The sequence below is a fragment of the Pangasianodon hypophthalmus genome, chromosome 4 (genome assembly GCF_027358585.1).
Source record: "Pangasianodon hypophthalmus isolate fPanHyp1 chromosome 4, fPanHyp1.pri, whole genome shotgun sequence".
Lineage (NCBI taxonomy): Eukaryota > Metazoa > Chordata > Actinopteri > Siluriformes > Pangasiidae > Pangasianodon > Pangasianodon hypophthalmus.
Genome location: NC_069713.1, coordinates 12,969,576 through 12,993,962, shown reverse-complemented (window position 1 = coordinate 12,993,962; position 24,387 = coordinate 12,969,576). Strand labels below are relative to the sequence as shown.

The 24,387-nt window shown below is 38.4% G+C and overlaps 3 protein-coding genes across 4 annotated transcripts; 2 read left to right on the top strand and 1 right to left on the bottom strand.

Annotated features, from left to right (window-relative positions):
- Window positions 1-449: 449 nt before the first annotated feature.
- Window positions 450-7,304, top strand: cldn7a (claudin 7a). Its single transcript, XM_026935848.3, has 4 exons — window positions 450-1,012; window positions 3,697-3,861; window positions 4,192-4,276; window positions 5,075-7,304. The coding sequence occupies exons 1-4, from the start codon at window positions 790-792 to the stop codon at window positions 5,232-5,234; spliced, it is 633 nt and encodes a 210-aa protein (XP_026791649.1). The 5' UTR covers window positions 450-789; the 3' UTR covers window positions 5,235-7,304.
- A 482-nt stretch (window positions 7,305-7,786) lies between these two features.
- On the bottom strand, window positions 7,787-10,410 carry si:dkey-112a7.4 (calcium/calmodulin-dependent protein kinase II inhibitor 2). 2 transcript variants are annotated; one of them, XM_053233632.1, is made up of 4 exons: window positions 10,250-10,410; window positions 10,034-10,105; window positions 9,627-9,922; window positions 7,787-8,610 (listed from the first exon to the last, which is right to left on the bottom strand). In XM_053233632.1, the coding sequence occupies exons 3-4, from the start codon at window positions 9,850-9,852 to the stop codon at window positions 8,525-8,527; spliced, it is 312 nt and encodes a 103-aa protein (XP_053089607.1). In that variant the 5' UTR covers window positions 9,853-9,922; window positions 10,034-10,105; window positions 10,250-10,410; the 3' UTR covers window positions 7,787-8,524. The 2 variants fall into 2 exon arrangements, with proteins under 2 accessions (XP_053089607.1, XP_026791933.1); XM_026936132.3 differs by lacking the exon at window positions 10,034-10,105 and having other exon boundaries at window positions 10,250-10,408.
- Window positions 10,411-17,896: 7,486 nt separating this feature from the next.
- LOC113539774 (cornifelin homolog B) lies at window positions 17,897-24,248 on the top strand. Its single transcript, XM_026935818.3, has 3 exons — window positions 17,897-18,193; window positions 18,327-18,481; window positions 23,244-24,248. Exons 1-3 carry the CDS (start codon window positions 18,085-18,087, stop codon window positions 23,427-23,429), a joined length of 450 nt encoding a protein of 149 aa, XP_026791619.2. The 5' UTR covers window positions 17,897-18,084; the 3' UTR covers window positions 23,430-24,248.
- Window positions 24,249-24,387: the final 139 nt, after the last annotated feature.

The window sequence follows — 24,387 nt, the reverse complement described above, 5'->3', positions numbered from 1 at the left end:
CTACGGGGAATTACTGTAGTCAACCCACCTATTGACATGTTTTGGGAGGTGGGAGGAGACCAGAGAACCCAGAGGAAACCCACGCGGACGAGGGGAAAACATGCAGAACTCCACACAGACAGTAACCCGGCCTCAAGAGCAAACCGGGAACCGGGAACCTGTGAGGTGACAACACCATCAGTGCGGGAAAAGAAAAAAGTAGCCTAAACTTTTAAAAGCTAAATGGCACCATAATCATGGAAACACCCTTGCAGTAATGAAGGAGCATGTGTGAATTTTTTTTTTTTTGGAAAGAGGCATGTTAAACCCTGCCAGTTAACTCTCAGAGACACACAGCAGTGAGTGGGCAGTAGTTTTCTCCCTCTAGCCTTGGCAGTTTAAGACACTCTGACACTTATATGTGCTAATAATAGTGCTGAAGCCTAGGGAAAAGAAAACAACTGTGGGGCGCAACTCCACTCTGTCCGTCTCATCCAGTCTGATCTGGATACAGCTTGTGGATTAAAAACTACCTCCGACTATTGGTCGTGACGTCACAACATCCCGTTTAGCCCAGGGGTTGATGCAGACAGGCGCGCGCTCCGACTCGCACTTCGTCTTCAGCAGTCCAGGCGTTAAATTAGTTTGTCTGTTAGTTCACTGGTGGCAGAAACTAAAAGAAAGACACGTGTCTCATAGACGTTTCCAGCGCCAAGTAGTTTTTTTACGCCTTATTATTCAAGGACACGTCAGAGCAGCAGGTGCACATCTGGAAAAGTAAAGTAGACTGTGCTTCCATTACACTGAACCATGGCGAACTCAGGAGTGCAGCTGCTCGGCTTTTCCCTGTCTCTGGTGGGCGTCATGGGGCTCATCATTGGCACGGTGCTGCCGCAGTGGAAAATGTCAGCCCATGTGGGAGACAGCATCATCACGGCTGTGGCTACTTACCAGGGCCTGTGGATGTCCTGCGCTTTCCAGAGCACTGGTCAACTCCAGTGCAAAATCTACGACTCCGTCCTGCAGCTGGACAGTAAGTGCAAACTGACCAAATACAACACATTTCCCATTGCTCGGTAGTAATGCTGCCTTCAAGTGCTCCCCGGATAGTGGGATTTCATTCATTCCGGAGCATATCCCGGGAATACCGGGCGTCAGACGGAGGGGAGGGGATGGGATGGTCTGGGATATTCACTCCATCCCACTTGCGAAGTCATAATTGCGTTTTCAAGCGCATAATCTGTTTTGGTTATCTGGTACGTTATGTAAGAATGCATATAATATATAATATACAAAAATATATAATATAATTTAATGCTGAGCCAGTGTCTGGTAATTAAAAAAGTTGCATTATTTAAAATGCAATTACAAAATATAAAACTAACCACCGACCACTCGAACTGTGCTTTCAGTAAAGGTAAATTCAGTTACAAGTCGGAAATTTTGAGGTTATTTCCGAAGCTCCAGCTTATGAACACGTTTTGAAGTATCATGTGGAACTTTAAAGTTTGAATGCAGCATCATTGACCTCAGAACCGTTAACTGCGTTTTTAGCGTCATGAGTGCGTTACAAAAACGCAGTGAGCGATTCAGTAGAAAATAGTAAATATCTTACAAAACTGCGTTGTGAACGTCAAAAGTCTGCTAAAATGCATGTAAATACAGTGGACGAAATATTGAACAAGCAACACATCAGCTGTTAAAAAAAAGACAGAAAGATTAAGCTCTGAAAACAGTTAAATAATAAGGAATAGAAACAAACAGAAACAGCGTTTGTGTGGCGGTGAAGTGATTGCGCAAGCGCACCTGTGTTGTGTGTGAACACCTGTGTTTTAAATGGACTACTGCTGCGTTTTCTTCTTGCTACACTGCTGCAGTATGTGCTGTGTCATTTCCCTCAGTGTCAAGCGTTCAGCTCTCTGACTGTGAAAGCTTTGTGTCAGCATACACTGAGCTTATTGTTGGGTCTGGAAGCACTGGGAGGTGCAAAAGTACATTATTACCATAGCTGGTTTATCTACTGAACTCAGACACCTTTGAAAAAAATGACAAAATACATACAGACAAATATTATTAACTACACTATACCCTGCATAAAAATCCAACTCTATAAAGAAGAGCATCTTCGCCAGCTGGTAAGTTCGTTTCCATCTTCCTTATTGCTTGTCTAAAGTTGACCGAAACATTATTAAGACTATAGGCTATAATTGCCTTCCTGTGTTATTTCTTAAATATTACTTGTCTACGTTGTTGGATTAGCAGCAGGAACTGAGAAACCCTTTCCTTTCCACTGGAACTGACCAGCTTGCAGAAATGGCCTATCAGTTTCACCAGATCAGTCTGTGTTTTGTGTCAGACTAAGCTGGATTGTTCAGCAGAGTAAGCAAATTTGGAAAGTAGGTACGAGTATAAATAATTTCCAATGTTATTCTTCAAATAATCATAATAAATTATTATATAAATAATTTCAATGATATTCTTCATTGACAGGCTTGTGTAAGATGATTTTACTGGTTAAACCGGCAACAACAACCTGCATAAACTTACACACACACACACACAGGGGGGGCATGACAGCAATGCCTAAGCTGGATAAATGGGTTTTGATCACATCAAGGTAGTGGAGCCCTGGAAACAGAAGGCTATTGCTTTGTTAATAAGAATGCAACGCCTCCACAACACCACTCTCCTGAAACATTGGCATCCAGTCCCCTCAATCCTGTCCAATTCCTCTCCAGTCTTATATATTCCCTCCCTTTCTTATTGATATCCATATGGCTTGGTGAAATGGGCAAATGTTGACCTGGAAACATGGGGTGATGTCCAGATCAAACCGGTTTAGGCTGCACCTGACAGCAGGTCGAGTTAAGACAGAGGGAAGCAGAAGAATAAGACGGGGGAGTAGGGAGGGTAGTTACTGGATTCCAGACTCAAGTATTTTCAGTGCCTGGCAAGAGAGCTTTTATTGTGCTGTAATGAATGATGCTAGAGAAGTCATTCTTTCACATCGTTACACCCTTTCCCACCCCTTGTTTTTAGTGTGAATATACAGGGATTTACTGGTACAGACTGGTTCTGGTGGGGTAAAACTCCCTCACACGTACGCACACACACACACGCACACACACACATTCTCTGTCTTCCTTTTTTCCATCCTGGATGCTGATTAGAATATCCTACTAATTATGTCTTTTATTGTTCTGCTCTTCAGAAAGCAGAACAAATTGCCTAGTTGGTTCCCATGAATATTAATAACATACACAAATTATCATGATACATTTTCGCTCATTCACTCACTTTCAATAACCACTTTATCTTGGCTAGGGTCATGGTAGATGGGCGTGAGGGGATCGCAGGGCACCGTGCACACACACATTCGCGCACTCATTCATACTTATGGGTGATTTATCATAAGTAATCCACCTACTGGTATGTTTTTGGGAAGTGGGAACCGGCGGGAGAACACGCAAAACTCTATGCAGACAGAAACCAAAGCTGTGAGGTAGCAACACTATGTGCTGGACCACTGAGACAACCTATGATCAATTTTTGATTCTTGAAATAGGTTAATTTAATACAGTTAATATTTCTCTCTGTTAAATTCCACTATTTATGACTGTAAGGATTTCAGTGATAAAGATTTTGCAGTACTTTTGCTTGTATGTTTGGATGTAACATGCATTTTGTTTGTGTGTGTGTGTGTGTGTGTGGTGTTAGGTTCTCTCCAGGCAACCCGCGCACTAATGATTGTTGGCATCATCGTGTCGATTGCTGGACTGGGAGTCGCCTGCGTAGGTATGAAGTGTACCACATGTGGAGAAGACAACAAAGTGCGTAAAGCCCGCACTGCTATGACAGGCGGCATCATACTGCTCATAGGGGGTGAGTGAGTTTATTATGCCTTTTTAAAAAAAACAAAGGATCATGTAACATCAAAGCACAAATAAGAAGGCAAAAAAACCTAGAGGTTATGGTGTGTATTATTGGACTTTGAACAAAATCTTGAAAGCATGTCTAGGGCTGAGTTTGATCTTTCTGACAAATGTTCTGCCGCTCGGTACAAAGCTATGAGTTCACATGGGGCAGTCATAGAAGTTTATAATGAAGGCCTTCATTATAAAGATTGATGGTGTTTAGAAGCTGTGACGAGCTATGAAGTAAAACTGTTTGATGTGTGCATATGTGCAGTGACACTTTTTTCTGGTCACGCAGCTCTCAGTGCCATTGTTGCATGCTCTTGGTTCGCCCACAACGTGATCCGTGCTTTCTACAACCCCTACACTCCGGTCAACACCAAGTAGGTTCATTCACAGAATGTTAGAAGAGATTTTTATTTCAATACTAAAGATCATTAATGATCATTAGTGTGTTTAGTACTGCAGAAAACTTAGGCACATGTGAAAAATAATAATATTATAGTGAAAAGCTTCTGGTGGTCTAGCAGCTAAGGATCTCACGCTCACAGTGCCACGGCCTGGGTTTGGTTCCTGGGCAGGGAACCGACTCAGCCACTGAGAGTGCACTCCGAGTGCCAGTCCCAAGCCTGGATAAAATGGGAGGGTTGTGTCAGGAAGGGCCTAAAACCTGTGCCAAACCAACATCTGGACCAATGATCCACCGTGGCGACCCCTAACGGGAGCAGCCAAAAGAACAACAACAGTGAAAAGTTTCTAAAGATAAATTAAACATAAAGAGCTGTAAATAGGAAGAAACTAAATTATATCAGTATTTGCTGTGAACACCTTTTGAATTTAAAAAATAAGCAGTTCCCCTAGGTGTAGTTTTATAGGGAAATTAGCTGCTAGGTTGTTCCACATATCTTGGAGAACTTGTAGCAGTTCTTCATCCAGCAAAATGTACACTGCCAGGCACAAGTGTTTGAACACCCAGTATTAACAGTTTTTGTTAATCCTGCAATGGAATCAAGTGAAATGCTAGAATTAGAAAATTTTATTAAGAAATAATATATAATATAATAAGATATACGCTCACCGTGTATATACTCAAGACTTTTGACAGTTACTGTAGGTGTGTATAAAATGTGTGGATTTATAGTGTAGTTATTTCTCTCTCTTCTTTTCCCCTCTTTTACCAGGTTTGAGTTTGGCGCAGCCATTTTCATTGCATGGGCCGGATCTTTTCTCGATGTTCTTGGCGGAGCTTTATTGGTGGCCTCTTGCCCTCGAAGCAAACAGGTGTCCAAGTACCCTAAAAACTCTGCTCGCACTTCCAGCAGCACCAAGGAGTACGTGTGATTGCTTACACATGACCAGACAGGAACTATATATGATAAAGGATCCCTGTAAAAGGAAAACGGGACTGAGCCTGATGGATTGAACTGATGTAGGTGGAAAACATGGTTAATCCATAGAGTGAGAACGGCAGAAGGTGCTGATTATAATATGCCATCTTCAGCATTATAATATCTTACAATTATTGAAAAACAAGAGTTTTTACGTTTTATAATGACCCATGGTGCAAAGGAACAGTCAAGTATTACTAGCTCTTTGAGTTTGTTATAATAGAAAACTGTAGGCTTCTAGTACTCTATCTGAATCCAGTCACACGTCTTTTCAAAGATTAGTGTTGAATGTGTATGACGGAGAGTTACTATCAACCCCACTAGAGGGCATTAAAGACCCTTCAGTTGCATAAAGTACACAACTGCCTAGAAAACTGAATAACCAGGACCTAAACCTTTCACTGTCTAACAGGAAAAGCGGTGTATTCCCTCTGGGCATCCTAGAAGTTTGATTTAACCCTCAAAGTCAACATTTGTTTAAAACAAAAAGTTTGCTAATACGCAGGGCCACATACATATCCCAGTACACTCCAGAATACACTTTGCATGAACAGCATTCAAAAGTTACACACATGCTGTTTTGCTGTTTCTTTTGGACTGACTTTAGGTATTTCAGCTATATTTGTCAGTGTAGATTTAGTAATAGAGAAATGAATGTATTTAGTGGTGCTTTTTCTAATGCTGCAGCATGCAGCCTCGATGGCTGTCATTTTTACAGTATTAATTGCTTAATCTCTTGGAAGACAAAAGATTCCTCTCTTGAAAGACTCAGATTGTGTCTCAATTCAAACTCCATTTTAATATGTAGTGAATTACTTACCATTGGCACCTATAAACCTTGATAAAAACAAACTACAAGAATGGTGTTGAGTAAATACACAAAAAAAAACCACACAGATCTTAGCAAATATATCATGGCTAACAAATGACTGACAAAATAGTATACATACAAACATAAAAATAGTGATACAAGATCTAGTGGTGTCTTGTCTATTTATATGTGTATTTGGCCTCCATCTGGAATTTTTTTTGTTGTTGTTGCTGTCAGTTGGTTTGATTTATGATACACTAGCTGGGTTGTAGCACATGTATGTTCCATAATGTCTGAGTTTCATTGTACAATGTTGTTAGTGGTTCACAATTCCAGTTCTGGGAACCTTATACTATGCACATTTTTGTCATTTTTCTACTTTAACACACGTGAAGCTGCTCATAAAGGGCTTGAATCAGGTGTGTTAGAGCACGGACAGCACAAAAACACACCAAACATGGGGTCCCCATGACTGCAATAAGGAAAAAAACACTGATTTAGATTAAATCTAGTGGCTGAATCTGTGTTAGATCAGAATAAAGAACCGGTTTCAGATACACTCTCTGCTTTATCCATCACTCACACTAAGATACTATCTTTTAACACTGAACCCACCTCAAACCTGGGCTCTGGATCTCTCGCACAGTGAAGTGAATATATCGAGCACTTGGATCTATAAGCTGTTCCTGCACTGTTACGTTTTCGTTAGATAAGCTGAATGTTAATACAGTGCTGTTTTGATACACAAGTAAATGTGATAAAGCTGCTTTTTTTGCCTCTTTATCAGTGGTCTAATGTATAAATCAACAGAAAATTTTACAGTTGTGAGAACTAAAAGTGTTTACCGTACAGGTTCACATCCCATTCAGCTCTAGTCCACTCAAAAAAAAAAAAAAAAACACTTTAATACAACCAATGATGAGAATAATTCTCTGAAATGTTAGCGACATATATCAGTGAGTCAGTGTGTATTTTAGTCTTCCACCAATTTATGTACTTTTACAATAACCATATAAAGTGGATCTATATAATCAAGTGCTTTCCTGTTTATCATACTGCAGTATAGTGTAGCCTCCACAAGTGAGGTTACGTCTCTCTGTGTTCAGTGATTTTTGTGCTATGTTTCTTTTTTTTTTCTTGCTAAAATGACAAATGCAAAATAAAATGTCCCAATGCAAAATAAATACAAAATTAAATTTCTATTATTTATAACATTGCAGTAAAGTCTACTGATATAATTATGAATCTGATTTGTGTTGAAGTCACTCATTATATCTGTTTATCATGATGAACTTATTAATTTCATTACCAATATAGGCATACACACCACCAAGAAATTCTAATATAGCTGTTTCTGTACAGATTTTGTCATTTCTTAATGTAGGTAAACTTTCTTTGTGTGTGTTCATGAAAAACACACACCAAACAAAAGAGACACAGAGAGATGAACGGGGGGAGGAGGAGAGAGAGAGAAACCAGTTTGGTCATTAACATGTAATAGCATCTGATCATAAGCATACAGTTTATAAAAGCCAAAAAAAAAAAATCTCATAATAGCAATGCAATAGTTTTCTTCAGTCATGGAAGAAGTATGACAGCATTTTGGATTGAAAATTATAATAAATGACTAGTAAACCGGCTCCCTAACATGATACAAAGATTGTATTACTGATTTAACCGACAGGACAGAAGAACATGATAATCATGCATACTTTATTTGTCAAAAATGCAATTTGCAAATACAAAATGAAAATCAACAAGCAATTTCATGCCAGTCAATTATAATGCACAAACCACATATTAGCACAACCATTACATTAGACCATTTAAGAGAGTAATTCATTCAGAACAAAGGTGAAAAAGCACTCCCTGCAAATATACTTTAACTGTTAAATAACCAGGGAGCAGAAACATGCCAAAAGACCCCAGTTTCCAAGGTAACTGTGAATCCGAAGCTAATGGTGTGTTACAGGTTAACAGACTTTCACAGAACACGTTTGTGAGAGCGGAGCAAACCTACCTTTGGTATTTATCCGCTCAGTAAAGTGCTTTTTTTTTTTTTTATGAATATAGCCCTGTGCTTTTAGAAATCATTTTCAATCTCAGTATCAAAATGCAGTGTGAACAGAGAGGTAACGACAACACAGTCAATGTCACAGCCACAAGATTAAAGTTACAAGTGCTGAACAAGCAATGATCAGAGCAGAGCGCTGAACAGTCAGCAGTCCTGAGATAAAAGACAGAGAAAAATACAGAGAGAGACAGAGAGAGAGAGAGAGACAGACAGAGAGAGAGAGAGAGAGAGAGCTGATATTGTGTGTGCACTTGTGTTTAAATGATTCCACTTCATAGTAATTGTGTGCATTCTGTAATGGTTCAAACTTGATTAATGATGTTGGCCACGATGCAGCTTTGGCACAGTCCAGCATGCTTTAGGCAACAGGTGAGACACTGATGGAAAGAGGGAAGCTCCTGTTGTTGTTCATGATATCATCCAGGTCTTCATCATCAATGTCCACTATTTAACAAAAGCGAGAGGAAGAAAAAGAGAAATCTGTTAGTTCATGACTAATGGCTACATTCCATGATTCCAGGTAGATGAATGCGTTCTTCCACTTTGTGTATACAGCCCCATGTTCAGACACTCCTAGAGTCAAAGTATGCTTTATACCAGTGTATGTGTGTATCAATAGGATAAAAAAACAAAAAAACTCAAACCAGAGAACAGAGTTTGCATGTCTGATGGTTTAGCCACTCTGCACAGAAATGTGTAGCTTGCTGGATATTTGGTCATGTAGCAAACCTACACATGTTCCACTGTACAGCCTAAATAGCAAATAAGACACCGCAGTCACATTTGAACTGAGACATGCTACACCAAATCTAACCTCAAATCACAAATCTGAGTTTTACTGCTATGCAATTCATGTAGACATAACCATAATAATCCGAAGCATTCATACACCAGAATACACCTTTTGTACCTTTAATATGTAGCTTTTACCTAGAAAGGGGCATGTAGTGTACATTTAAAGCTTTACTGGAAAAAAAACAAAACAACAATTTACAGTCAGTACGTTAAATCATTTTAAAGGTATGCAATATTCACATCTGCAGGTAAAGAATTCACATTCCACAAGTTCCACCACTGAGTTCACCACCTCAGGAAAGGTAGCCTATAGTTAGTCTCTTTAATCTTTTAGTCTTTTTTTAATCTCAGTGTATACATAATTAGGTGGTGCATAAGTGTGATTAACATACTGAGGTAGCTCAGGAATGCAAGTGACAACTAGAAGAAGAAGATTTTTTTGTCACATATACATTACAGCCCAGTGAAATTGTTTTCTTTGCATATCCCAGCTTGTTAGGAAGCTGGGGTCAGAGCACAGGGTCAGCTATGATAGAGATGTTTAAGGGCCTTGCTCAAGGGCCCAGGCCTGCTACTGCTGGGGCTTGAACCCCTGACCTACTGATCAGTAACCCAGAGCCTTAATCATAAAGCCACCACTACCACATAACTCAGTGAGTACTAACCTCTCTTGGAGCGGCCGATCTGTCCGAGTTTGGGGGCTCTGTGCATCCTGCGGGGGTTAGAGGACAGCTGTGCCCCGTGTCTGTCCCCGGCTCCGGGGCCGGGGCTGTAGGGCAGGACGGCGCTGGGTCGCAGTGCGCATGCGGGCGGGATGAGCTCGGGCAGACCTGCACTTCCGTACATGACAGCGGCCGCGTCTAGCTGCTCAAATTCACACGATCTCTTCATATATCTCGTTTGTGTCCTGAAAGAGCTTGTGTTGGTGCTGTAACAGCGCTGAGAGCTCGCTTTAAACCACCTGTGGATGATAAATGCGGATTTAGCTGCGTGGGTGAAACGCTACCTCCTTAACACTGAAAACTACTTTCATAAACACGTCCAGTCTGTCCTGGATAATACCGCCACACACCGCTGTGTGTAATAAACACCCCAAGCTAGCCGTTCTGTAACCGTGTGTCAAGTCGTGTTTCCTCGTGTTGATCTGTCAACACAAAGGCGCGCACACGCACACACACACACACACACACACACGGTGGTATCCGGGTTTCCGCCGGATTGATAAAACCCAGCGAAATCAATTTCCTCGACGAATCAGTGAAATAGAAACCCAGAACAGGACACTTACCCGTTTAACGTTAGTCCTGGAGGAGAGAAGACGTCTGTAAAGCGGCTTAAACAACAAGGCTGCTTGTTTTCACTATTGCAAGCCGGAAGTAGGCTGTTTTACACGGACAGCTAATTGTGTCGTAACTCTGCTTTGGGGATTTCCTCGTTTCTGAGCACGTCACTGCGAGGGAAGGGCTCTGCGTGTGTGTGTGTGTGTGTGTGTGTGTGTGTGTGTGTGTGTGTGTGTGTTGTAGCCCTTTCTGAGGACCAAAAAAGGACCAAGTGATAGGATACAGTGATAGGATGTTGTGAGGCATAATGTCCTCACAATTATCTGGTCCTCACAAAAAAAATTACAGAGTTTTTACAACTTTTATGTTATAAAAAGCTTTATTTTGAAGAAACTGAAATAGTTTGTTATGGTCTTATGGTTTCTGAGATTAAGATTAGTTAGGTTTAGGCTCAACGTTATTAGTAACAGAAGTCAATATGTCAACAGAAGGTACTTACAAAGATAGAAGAGTGTGTGTGTGTGTGTGTGTGTGTAAGTTTGTGTGTGTGCGCACTACAGCCCAGTGGCGAATCTTAGAAGTTGTGGGAGGACAGTGTTCACACACACACACACACACACATGCGTGTGTGCGCACACACATCGAGGCCACATAACCACATGCAAATGTCATCCCACACACTTATGTGGGCAGTGTAGGCTACTACATGAGTCATACACAGTGGAGGTGTTTGCATAGCCCACGCGAAAGAAAATAATGTCAGGCTCTATGCTTGGTCTAAACACTTATTTTCATCTATGAACCCTACAACGCTGATATTGAAGTCATGTTTTGATATAGACAGCCTATTCTAAAGGTCATTTAACGATTGACAAAATGTCATCATCACGATCCTAGATCAGCAGCAGTGAGAAAGTAACAGATATGCTATTTTGCTCCATATGTAGCCTTTCATTAGTTAATTTATAATCAACTCACAGTAACACCCTACACTATTGTTCAATAACTCATAGGAAACTATGAAGGGAGTCAGCAGGAATGAAAGAGTAGCACTATACTGACACCTAAATCACTGCTGTTAACTACTAATTCCCCAGAACACTGGGGAATTACGTGGTAAGTAATAATAAAGTAATGGTTTGGTAGTTGATTATGAACTAAGCATGAATTACTGTACAATGTCTTATATACAGTATCTCCTGAAGACCTAACAGCTAACTACTGATTAATTACTAATCACATCAGGTCCTGAAATGCAGTCTGATCTACCTATTGAAGAACTATTAGCTTATACCCGAAGCCTGCTCCAACACTTAAGTAAATACAATATGAATGTGTTTATTTATTTATTTATTATTATACACATAAAAATGCTTGCTCAGAGGAGGCAGAGGTCGACACCGCATATCCTTCACTCTCACTTCCAAGCACTTTTTGAACATTTATATGTGGCAGTTTGAGTCTGGCCATTCTCTCACATCTGCTGCCATATGATTGGCTGATTGGATAATTGCATGAATGAGCAAGTAATACTAATAAAGTGTCTGATGAGTGTAGATAGCTTATTCTAAAGGTCATTTAACTTCTGATAAAGATGTCATCATCAGGGTGTAAAGACAAAGCCTGATCCTGAATCATCAGCAGCAAGAAATGTAATAAATGCTCGTTTCTCTCATACTCATATCAGTAGTGTCTTTATAATCAAATCTCGTGTCTAAATCCTGTGTCTGAGCTTTATCAAGTTATCAAGATTCTCCCACATAAACATGTCAAATTTCTTCCTAAATAACACCTACAATGCAAAGGACTTGCACAAACAAGCAGTCTTGTTCACATGTAGCTCAGTATAGGAATATAGCTTATACCCCGAATCCTGCTCCAACACTTAAGTAACTACAATATAAATGTGTTTTTTTATTTATTTATTATTATAAACATAAAAATGTTTGCTCAGAGGAGGCAGAGGTCGACACACCGCGTATTCATACTCTCACTTCCAAGCACTTTTTGAACATTTATATGTGGCAGTTTGAGCCTATTTGCATGTTGGCCTAGTAATGATACTCTAACTAAAAGTATATTGTCTAGTAGAATAGATTTTTTTTATCTCCCATTATTGTTTTCTGCAGGAGTAAGCGTGTCAGTGTTCTTTCTTAATAATCACCAGGCACAAAGAGATGGCACACATAAATACCTCACATTGTCTATGTATCTTACTTCTATAGTCTCTGAATTATCTTTTCAAACATTACTGAATGAGTAAGTTATTTGTATATGTTAGATAATGACTGTCACTGTGTCCTTCTATAGGAGTTAATGATAATCTGAAACAGTATTGTAAAGTGAAACACATGATAACTCATTATTAGTGACTAGTTAGCTAGTAGATCTCCAGAAAGCATAAGAATAAGGATAATAATAAGGATTTTGGGTGAGTCTGCCTCAATGTTTGACATGTTATGTTGTTTTGAGATGTAGACTTCCTGTCAGCTCAAACCAGTCTGGCCATTCTCTTTAACCTCTCACATCTGCTGCCATATGATTGGCTGATTGGATAATTGCATGAATGAGCAAGTAATACTAATAAAGTGTCAGATGAGTGTAGATAGCCTATTCTAAAGGTCATTTAACGTCTGATAAAGATGTCATCATCATGTGTAAAGACAAAGCCTGATCCTGAATCATCAGCAGCAAGAAATGTAATAAAAGCTCATTTCTCTCATACTCATATCAGTAGTGTCTTTATAATCAAATCTTGTGTCTAAATCCTGTGTCTGAGCTTTATCAAGTTATCAAGTTTCTCCCCCATAAACATGTCAAATTTTTCCCTAAATAACACCTACAATGGAAAGGACTTGCACAAACAAGCAGTCTTGCTCACATGTAGCTCAGTAAACAGTTTATTTCTGTGAACAGCTTGCACAGCAGGAAGGCATTCCTTACAAATAACTGCCACTCCCACATAAATGCTTTGCACTGTGTTAGGGAAACATCTGTATTTGCTTGACAAAGTTGAGTGCTTGGTGAGTCACATGAGCTCTAATTGTGTCAGGTTCAAAATAGGACCATGTATTAATTACAGGCTTTTCTATAGTGTGTTCATTTTAATATGTTGCTTATATATCTAAAATTTCTTGGAAACAGTGAGCTAAACAAGTTGTCTGAGTCACATCTCAAAGGGGCTATGACATAATGCAACGCATTTGCAAGGGTAAACATTGTGAAGAGCAGGTGAATGTAAAAGCTTTTATTTTTCTGCCAAGACTTTCACTTGCTTTTTTAAGTTTTTAGGGCAAAAGTAAACCAGTGAGAACATTCATGAACAACTTTGTCGCCGTGATCAGTTGGGGTATGACCATAGATTGTAATCAAATCCTGAAATCTCTTGGGTGAGTATGTTTACAGAATTTGGCACTAGACAACAAATCTTTGTTCTCAGACATCTGTACAAGATTAAGATATGTGAGGACCTGTTCAGACCCATTTGTCCTGACCAGTATGCAAAACTAATATGCATTTTATTGTGTGAATTAGAGGGCAGGGAAGTGATGACAGATAGTATCTTAGGGTATATAAGTAGAAGCGAGACCTCTCTGCATCTATAACACAGAAGAAAGAAGATCAGTGGAGAATTGTAAACCAAAACCACTGAAAAGATGTCCAAGCTCGTTTTGATGATTTTCACCTTGGTCATCCTGGCCACCATCTTAAGCAACCACTCAGGTAATAATTACAAATTGTTTTATTTTAAATATATACTCTTGCATGTGTAATAAAATGCTGTTGTTGGAGGCCTAATCCTTTGTAGATGTTTCATTCATATTCATATGTTTATTTCAGGAAGCTTAACCTTTCATATAGTCCAATTTTGCCTTTCAGAAACTAACAGAGAAATGAATCCAATTATTTGGACTCATTTCATCCGAGCATTACCTTACCCAGTGAGCATAAACATGTAAACAATACTTAAAAGGGACATCTAGATTTTTCCCAGAGTAAATATTTTAAATGAGTTTTGAGGATGTGGAAAAAATATTGCTTAAAAAATATAATATATGTTATTATATCAAAATGCCTTACTGACATAACTGACATTTTATGGGTTAATTTTAAGTCTGGCCCAATAATGGATATCCATGAATGTCTGTGCTCAGACAGTGCTCACTGGGTAACCAAATGCTACTGGGAACTTGTCTATACAGGGAAGTACAGGGAAAATTACAACCTGGCAATAACGTGAGAAAAATGTGGCATCTAATTGGTTTCACAATTTCTGCATAGTTGTGGTTTATATATAGTCGACTTGCGACAGCTTCCCGATCCAGCCATGAGAATGATTTCAATACGATCTCTTAAAGGCTATCTGAAACAAAATATATGACAAGTTTGAACTAAGTTTGAAAAATTTTGGAAGACATTTTGCTAAAAAGTGTGTTTTTTTTTTAAACGCCACCTTTTATATTTGTTAGTACAATCTCGGAAGAGATGGAAGCAGCTGAATCAGAAATCAGAGAGTCTTTGCACATGTACATGTAAGTATTCTGTTACGTTTTTATGTCAGGGCTGATTTTTTCCCACTCTGCAATACAATTTTGTTATATCAAGTCTGGATCAGAAATCATTCTCTCTTTGTCTCTCTAGTCCACAGACACAACCTTGTGACTTTGAAGACACAAGATTCCTCTAAAGCTGATGGACTGTATTTGTGCAAGCAGCGCAATGGTAATTTATTTGACCTAGGTTCAGTTTTTATTTTTAATATCACCGTTTATTTGTATGGCATCTATTAATCATGATTTTTAATCTGTGTGTGTTTTTGACTTCACCCAGGTAAAGTGGAGCCACCTAAACGTGAGAGCAAAGACAATGATTTTTACAGTATTTCCATCCCTTTTTAAACTGCCATAAGCTGATTTGAAAAAAAAAATTCTCATTTGTCTGGCTGATTTGCTGTTTAACATTCAACTTAATCCATCTGGGGATATGTTTATATATTTTTTTGATATGTAGCTGATCAAATAATTACCTAGCCACTGTAATTTTCATATATTTTGCAATTTATTGCTTCCTGGTTCTTTTGTCTGTATCTTTTGTATAGCTTTAAATAAATTCATATGGATTTACTTGGATTTACAATGACAGACATAAATACTGTAAATAGTGTGCTAATAATTGTGCCAATTTCAGATGTTTTGATTAAATGTGTGATAAATGTCAAATTTTCCCTACGCTTATCTCCTTTTGTCTTTAACACCTGAAGAGAATGTTGTGAAACTCTGATATCATGTTTATCCTAGTGATGTTTGGTTTGGCCAGATTCAAGCCCAGACCTTGGCATTATACATGTTTCCACAAGTTTGTGTCCACATGGTTGAAAACACATTGTTTCAGAGCCAGCGCATTTCTCTCATGCATAGCACCTTCTATCTGAAAGAACCATCAGCACAGCTCCTGGTGGCTCAAGACACTCTCAGTAACCTCTATGTTTATGTATGGTGTGAAGATGAGGAAACACTACCACTCTATGGCTGTTTGAATGGTTGCATGTGAGCTGTAATGTTTAATGTTACTCATTAAGGAATCAGCATGGCTTCTGTTCATCCTTTACCGAAGCTAATCCTCCCATCTGAAAATACTGTCTACTGTCTCTGCTTCACTTATTTATCCGTTTTCTCAAAAAAGTGTACAAACCACTCTCATTAGTAACTATCTAAACTAAGGATATTAATGGTGACATATATGATCTCTTCTCTGATCAAGTCTGGGAGACAATTGCATTATCCTCAAAAAACTCAAACCATCAGATGATCCGATGGAAATTACTGCATAGGTTTTACTTGACCCCCTTAAAATGGTTTTATATGCATTTGTCACCTTCCCCATATTGTAATCTTTGTCCACAGATAGCTCTTTACATTATATTATTCTATATTATATTATATACTACATTATATGTTCTAATCTGTTTTTTTTTTGTGTTGATTATTTAATAAAAACAGTTGTTCAAAAAAAAAGAAAGAAAGAAAGAAATCAGTGTGGCTTTATGGAAGAAGAAGTCAAAAAGTCCAATAAAGTGTGAAAATGGTCATATAGTAAAACCCCTTTCCACTCTACATAGTCCATATTTAGAAAATAAGCTAAAAGGTCATATAGTAAAACCCCTTTCCACTGTACGTAGTCTATATTTAGAAAATAAGCTGGAAGAGCAGGTTTAAAATTCACTACCATGAATGAATTTGCGTATGTAAATCTTATGGCTGGAGTGTACATTTTGTGCCAAGGCCCTTACAAAATTCTGTCACATTTTACACCAGATATGAGAAAGGACTTATTCTAATATAACTTTAACATACACAATATCTGTTTTAATGAATGCATGATTTCTTTTAACCCCTTTTAACCCATTCATTTCCAACCAAAAACTAACAATGGGATATGACTTTAAGACTATTGATTATATGACATAAAATAAACTAAAATTTACAGATGTTTAACTTTTAGTTATCAAATATCCTTACACTTTCTCTGAAAAGAGTATGGATATGCAGAAGGAATCTTAGGAAGCTCAGCCAATAAGAACATTGGCCACATATCATTTTTCAAGACACAGTAACAAAAAGCACCTGTTGAATTGTAAGGGATAAAAAGAGGTTGGGGAAATGAACTAGAACTGGTATATTTTGGTACATAAATCTATACAAGCAGTAGAAGTGGACTGTAATAAGCAGAGTATAGAAATACATGATAAGGGAATGTTTATAGCAGCTTTTGAGACCTAAGCATGAGATAGTTTCTCAAAGTGACCGTTGTAAGGAATTACAAAATCTGCTGGAAAAGCCGGTTGTGATCTAGTGTGATCTGAATCCAACCGCCTCAGGTCCCTCCTAACTCCTGTCATAAGGCTGTTACAGCGAATGTCTTAATCATCATAATCACGTGAAAGGCTACTCATAACTGGCATCATCTTTGCACTCAGGCCAGGAAGATTTGGAAATCATAGTATGGGAATGGAAAGAGAATGAAAAGGAAAGCTCTCAGTGAAAAGCATGGCAGATGTACATACAGTATTGTAAAAGTCAGAACCCTTTTCCTTTCTGCTTCATTGCCAGTGTTATTGGAATAAAAACTTTCACCTTTTTCACCATGTTTGAAGAAGTCAATTTTTCCTTCCACTGTGCTACGGAGAAATGGAGAAGTAAATATGAATGCTGTTAGCTAGTTTGTGTGATGTAATCATTTTCTCTTAACCCAGCGATCTAAAGCTATCGCTATCCTGGGAGCCGTGTGACTGTTCTGATGACATTACAGTAAACTTGTTTAGTGGACACAGAATGGCTGTGAATTGTGATTGGTTGGAAAACATTTCATTTTAATGACATTTAATATCATCTCCTACTTTTACACATGTACCTCTTATTAACATTTAGCAGAAGCTGATTTAATAAAAAACTAAAGAATACTTTTGGCCCCTTGGCGCCCCCCAGTGGACCCCTAGTTTGAGAACCACTGTCTTAAATAGTCAGATTTCATTTGAGTACACTTAGTTGCTATGTTTTATAGATATGTGTATAAGCTTTGGGGAAAATGCCTGTTGATTCCCTAAATTAAAATGACCTGCTCAGCGAGTAGCTTAAACCCTGAGCTGACACATCATGCCAGGTATCTGTTTACTGTTTATAGTATACATAGATCACATGATCACACACTCTGTTGTGAGAAGGGTGAAGGTTCTACTAAAAGAGGTATGTTTCAATCTTATGGTATATTGAAGCATGGTGTATAATGAGTACTGTGTTCAGGACATTCGAAGCTGAATATTTGTGTTTCAGGATTAGATTTGAACATGGAAAGACTCCCTGTAGAGGTGACAGTGGTACGCTCTCAGCCTGGTCCAGTTTCTGATGGTCAGTGGAGCACAGGACTGTGTGAATGTTGGGGGGACATGGGCGACTGTGAGTACTCTTCCTCTTCTGCGATGGCTTATATAGATATAAATTAGGAAACCTTCACAAAATCAGCTACACTGATGATGTGCTCATAATTGTGTGTAGGCGCTTGTGTACATGATTGTGTGTATATGTGTAGGTTGCTTTGCTCTCTGGTGTTTGCCTGTGTTTGCATGTAAGACGAGCAGAGCTGCAGGAGGATGTATGTGTTTGCCTCTGCTGGACTGTGTGAGCTGCGTACCTCCAGCATCCCTCGCTATGCGTGCTGCAGTAAGAGAACGCTACGGCATAGAGGTAACACACATACACACTAACTGATATACATTACTGCTTATGTAAACATACATCTACATATTTATGCTCACCAGAAATATACATCCCAGAAGGTGCCTACACATTTATTTAGAGGCCTGATCTAGAGTCTAGACTTTTTCTCTAGAGTTTTTCTAAACTCTTGCTCTTCATGCCAGTTGAAAAACACTTTTTGATAAACATCTTCATCTCAGTGTATCATCTAGGGAAAAATGTGTATGATGTTGGCGGTTAGAGACTAAAAGCTGATAAGAGCACCTCAAGCACCCCTAACCTCAACCAAACAACACAGGTTCCCAGCATTCAACAACACTATGAGCTGCAGCTACGTGTAGGATGGGGGTTAGATGATAAAGTCAGCCAAGGGCCAAATTACACACACACACACACACACACACACACACGCACACACACACACCCTGCCATGGTTTACAGATGGTTTACACACACTGTCCTCGGTAAGCTTTACACTCCATCAGTAAGTGTGGAGGAACTCTGTACGGTTCACCTCAAACATATTCTGTACAATAACAAAAAAACTGGGATACATTTTAATATTAACATTTTTATAAATGGATAAAACTTGGATAAAATAATTTGCAGTTGACTACAAGTTTAATGCAAATTCTAGAAATAGAAGACACTGAGTGAGTTTACAATCATGACACAAACATAGTACGATTTTAAGCATTTACCCGATTATTCAAGTGATCATGTAAACAACATACTGATGTATTTTATACCAGATGAAAGCTGTTATCAGATATAAAGAAACATGTTATTTGGCTCATGTACAGCCTACCATTAATCTAATATTTATTTAGTTTTTCTGCATATGTGCATGTGTGCAAACATCAACAGAAAGAGAAGACCTGCTCACAACAGACTTAATTTAACACTACACCTTCCATTGGAGCTAGACCAACTTTTCCCCTAAAGCAATCTCTAAAACTCCATGTTAAAAAATACAGTAGGAAGTTTTAATTTGGCATGGCCTTCCTCTCTAGCAGGTTGATTAGTTTGTTATAAGGAACTGTAGCGGTGCATGAGGAAAGTACTTAGAAAGAAACCTTGACTCATGTAGATCAGCAGTTTCACTTCATCACATTACTTAAGCGCATGTAAACATGTAGGATAAATTATTTGCCCAGATGTTTTTGTGGTTATCAGATTATTCTGCACATGTAAATATTGTGTTGGACTGCAGAGTGCTTTGATCTCTACAGCACACACCTGAGTGCAAAAGTTTGTACCTCCAATGCACCCACCTACTGCAACAAGACATCATTCTAATGCAAATCTGAATCAAAATCAATAAAACAAAAGGTTGGAAAAAAACAAAGGCAGGTAGTGTTGGCAGCTCACAGCTCAGGTATCACCAGTTTGATCCTTAGCTTTTTGCAGTTTTTATGATTAGCTACACTCAGTTGCCACTATGTGTGAATGAGTGTGTGAATGTGTGTGTCCATGGCACTCTGCAATGGCATGGAGTCTCATCCATGGTGTATTCCCACCTCAAGTCCAGTGTTCTCGGGATAGGCTCCATTCATCACAATCATCACAAATGAATGAATGAATGAATGAATGAAAACCACCAATAAAAAGAAGTAGGAGTTTTCTCAAGATCCTGTCAGACTCCAGACGTGATCAGATCAGGCAATGTCACTGGAAAGAGTTCCTGATGAAAGATCAAGAGATGCGGCCACAAATATTACGAACACAAAGATTTAAAAGCTGAAAAGCGGATACAAAAGATGGAGACAGATGTAAAGGTAAATATTTCACTAACAATATCTTGAAATGCACACTTGACAACATCTGTTACTTGTAATAATGAAGGAACATCCATGAATCCTAATGACTTTATGTCTTGATGATATCTCATTTTTTCATAAATGTATGGCATTTGGCAGGAAGTGCAGGTGTATATATACAGCTATATTTGGAAGCACATTGCTTGCATAGGTGATGAAGGTCAGCTGATGAACATCCTGTTTCTCTAGAAATTTTGTGTACTCCATAGAGATGTGGTAAACGTTAAGCAAAGTTCTTGAGAAACAGGATGTTCAGACAAAAGACCTAACAATGACAATGAGCCGCTCTCCTCTTGGTTTCTCCAGTGTACCGCAGATCTCTTGCAGGAAGTCAGTAAAAAAAATTCTTGCAGTGATTTATTAGGAGTGAAGAGGTACAAAAGCTGATCCTTTAGGGCCTGTAATTTTAGCAGCTTTATTAATAACTTTGCAAGCAGAACATCCTAAATGGTTGCATACAGAAGTACAGTAGGCTGATTACTCTTGACAGGCAGGTCTGTTGGAGACGAGTGGAAGTTAAAAATGAAAGCTGTCTCGGCATCGTTGTGATGGGTTTTTAAGTTTTTAAGTATATTTTCAGCCACTGTTTTATTAGTAGGATGTTAAATGAGCAGCAAATGAGTTTTGTCTTAGAAGTGTATTGTGTAGAGTTCAGTGCATCTGTTCTCTCAATGGGCATCATTCTTCAGTGTTTGAGTAAAGTTGTGTGTAAATGTTTGTGTACGCCAAACTGAGCTAAAAATTTATGCTGGATGTACAAAAATGTCACGAATGCTGATTTTTTTCGTCTTCATGTGTGTATGTTGATAAATGGCAATCACACATAAATTACTGGGCACATGCACATCACAGCAGATTTGTATTTGGTGATGCCCACAAAACTCCATAAAAAGACCAAGTTCACAGAACAGAAAATGCAAAATGGCTACTAAACAGTCAAAAAATAAGAATTTCTATGAGGCAGAAGTTGAAGTACTTTTGACTCACGTGTACAAGAATAAAAACATATTATATATCCACATATCCAGCTGAGTCACAGCACCTGAAAAAGACCCAATATGAAGAGAAATTATATGGAGACTGATTAATTTGGTGTCTTTCATCCAACACAACATAAGTGAGGCCAAAATAAAATGGTTTGACAGAAAAACTGAGTAAAAAAATATTACTGCTAATCGACAGAGTTTCTCTGATACCGGTGGAGGCCAAAATATGACACAGCTTTATAAAACTGACCAGATGCCGTGGCAAACAGAACCGACTTCTAAGCCTGCTTTCATCCTCTGAAAAAAATTACACTGGTCTCTAAATATCTGTTGCCTCCTAGGGGCATCATGTGATAATTATTCCAGTAATATCAATTCTGCCATTTGCACCATCTCGGCTTACAGCTACCGTCTGCACATCTATAAAGCAGCATTACATTTTAATTGAGCAACTAGCCTTGTTTGACTTAAAATGGATGAAGATACTGTTTTTCTGTATTTATGGAATTTTCAAGAACACCACATTTTTTTGTGTAAATGCCCATATGAGTGATTTACACATACATCCATTCATATCCAGCTTGATAAGTGAGGCCCAGTGATGGTAATACAGGTCATGGCATGAGCTATAACTTTTTGGGAAATCATTAGTTATAAAAATAGTCTCACTTTTCTGAAGTAAGTCTTCATTGTGTATTCACACCTCACGTCCAGTGTTCCCGGCATAGGCTTTTGATCTACCGCAACCCTGGCCAGGAGAAAGCGTTGTTTCCTCACTGGAGGAAGTCATCATTTTCACTCTCATTAGCTGAGAATAAAGAAGTTGACCTGTGCATAGGATATTAATAGTAGGCCTGAAAGTCAGAATGAAGGCTTTCTCCTTTCCAGTGGAGATATCCTTCAACAACAATGGACATAACATCATAACAATGACATCTCTGTTTGCGTTGCTATTTGCTGTTATGTCAGCATGTCATTGAGGAAACATAAGGAAAAGCAACTCGTCTACATGCTCAGAACTTTGGAGCCCCATGGAATGAATGTCATGTTTTGACAACATAGTCAAGCATTTTGAGTATCTACTTGTTTCATCTCCTCATGAGCGCTTTGATGCACAGCTGATGAAAGACATTTGTCTGAATTGTCCTGTTTCTATAGAGACTTTGTGTATTTTGCTAAACATTTACTATTTATACAATAATTAATGGTAATTATTTAAGCACACTTCCTCTTATGCCACAATGATATGCCAACAATTACAAAATTTAATTTATTAAAGAACAACACACCATGCTTTTTAACCATTTATAGTTACATTTGAAGTTGTGGAACTTTGTGAGACAAGTTAGTTTCCATTCTAATTTATTTTGTAGCAGCTATAAACCATCTTTTCCTCTCCAGTCTTGCTTTTTATCTCTCTTAGCAATTACGTTAATAAGACAAAAAAAAAAAATCCAAAGCTTGTCAGTCCGGAAGACCTTCCCATGAAGGAAAATTTGCTGACTGTGAAAAAGCACTGACACCAGAGACCAATTCCCGTAAACATGAAAAAACATCTCTTTACAGAAAGCTTCTCCATATCAGTGATTATATGTTATTATATGTTATATATTTATATTATATGTTCAAGTTCCTGTGAATGTGATTGGAATTACAGCCAACATTATTGTCACAGCCGCTCTTATAGAAAATAAATCAACACCTTCTGACTGTCTGATTGTTTTAGTGTGCAGACTCTTTAAAAATCATGAAATCAAACTGAAACTTTCAGGCACTGGATACATGTGTCACATACCGGTAGCATTATGTTTCTTGATATAAGCCATATTTACCATCAGTGACCTCCCACATTTGCCCTTTACCAGTCTTTATCCTCCCACTCCATCTCACTCCCTCTCCGCTTCGTCTTCTCTGTCTTACTCTGACTCTTCCTGTCTCTTTCAGGGCAGTCTTTACAGTGATTGTTTCTACGGCTGCTGTTGTTATCCTCTGTCCTGGTGTCAGATCTCCCGAGAGATTAAGAGAAGAGCGGCTGCACTGTCCAACGCCCAGTCGTCCTCACGCTCTGCTTCCTCATCTAAAAGATGGCATGTGCCACTGGTCCGTCTATCTAATGCTCACCTTGTGTAGAACACAAGCACACACACACCTCTTAAACGACACCACAGTCTGAAAGATTACTCATCATAACAGAGATTAAGAAGCTGGTGAATGGATGGTCTGTTGTTGTAAATGTGTTGACTGATACCTGGTCTGTCCAGTTCATCTGAATAGAAAAGTTGTTACTACAAAACACTTTCTCGGGGTTTGTCACAGCCAAAAAATGTTGCATGACACAATTTATCCTTATGAAACCTCTTTGTGAACTCTTCCCTACTGAATTTTGAAGAATGCTGTCTTTCTATGTGTGGCATAGTTGTGAATGTGCAATGTTAACCTTTGGTATGGGCACATATGCAGGTGTAATATCTATGGCCATTTATAATTTAATTTTTTTGATCTATTCATTTTTACTTCTGTTCCATTTACTCTTCCTTTGTATCTATTGTGTATCTGTTGTATCTGTATGAATACTTTGAATACAGTTTTGTTTGTTGGCAGAAATCCAGTGAGCTTTCATGTTAAAATAAATTGCAGTAACATTTAAAGACTTAAAGGCTTTTAAAGATACAAAACAGATTTATGAAGTTATTCCCTAAATATCCCTTAAGCATTTTCTTATACATACTTTAAGTACTGCTTATTGAACATTACAAGGTTACTGGGTCCTTTTTCTTTATTGAAATCACTACATAGTAATTTTTTTATCAGTTTATAGTTATATTTAATGTTGTGAAATGTCCATGAAACAAGCTGCTGTTATGACTTTCATTATACCAGCCTCTCTCTCTTTTCTCTATCTCTTGAGGCTAAAATGAAGAAAAATTGCAGCTTGTAATAAAAATTGAAACGCACAAACTTCTCTGTCCTGAAGACTTTCCCCGGGTTGGAAAACTTAAACAGCTTTACCTCAAAACCCTGACACTGACTGAAGCTCTTTACCTTACATGCAAGGTTAAATAGCAACTGTTTAAAAATCTGTTCATTG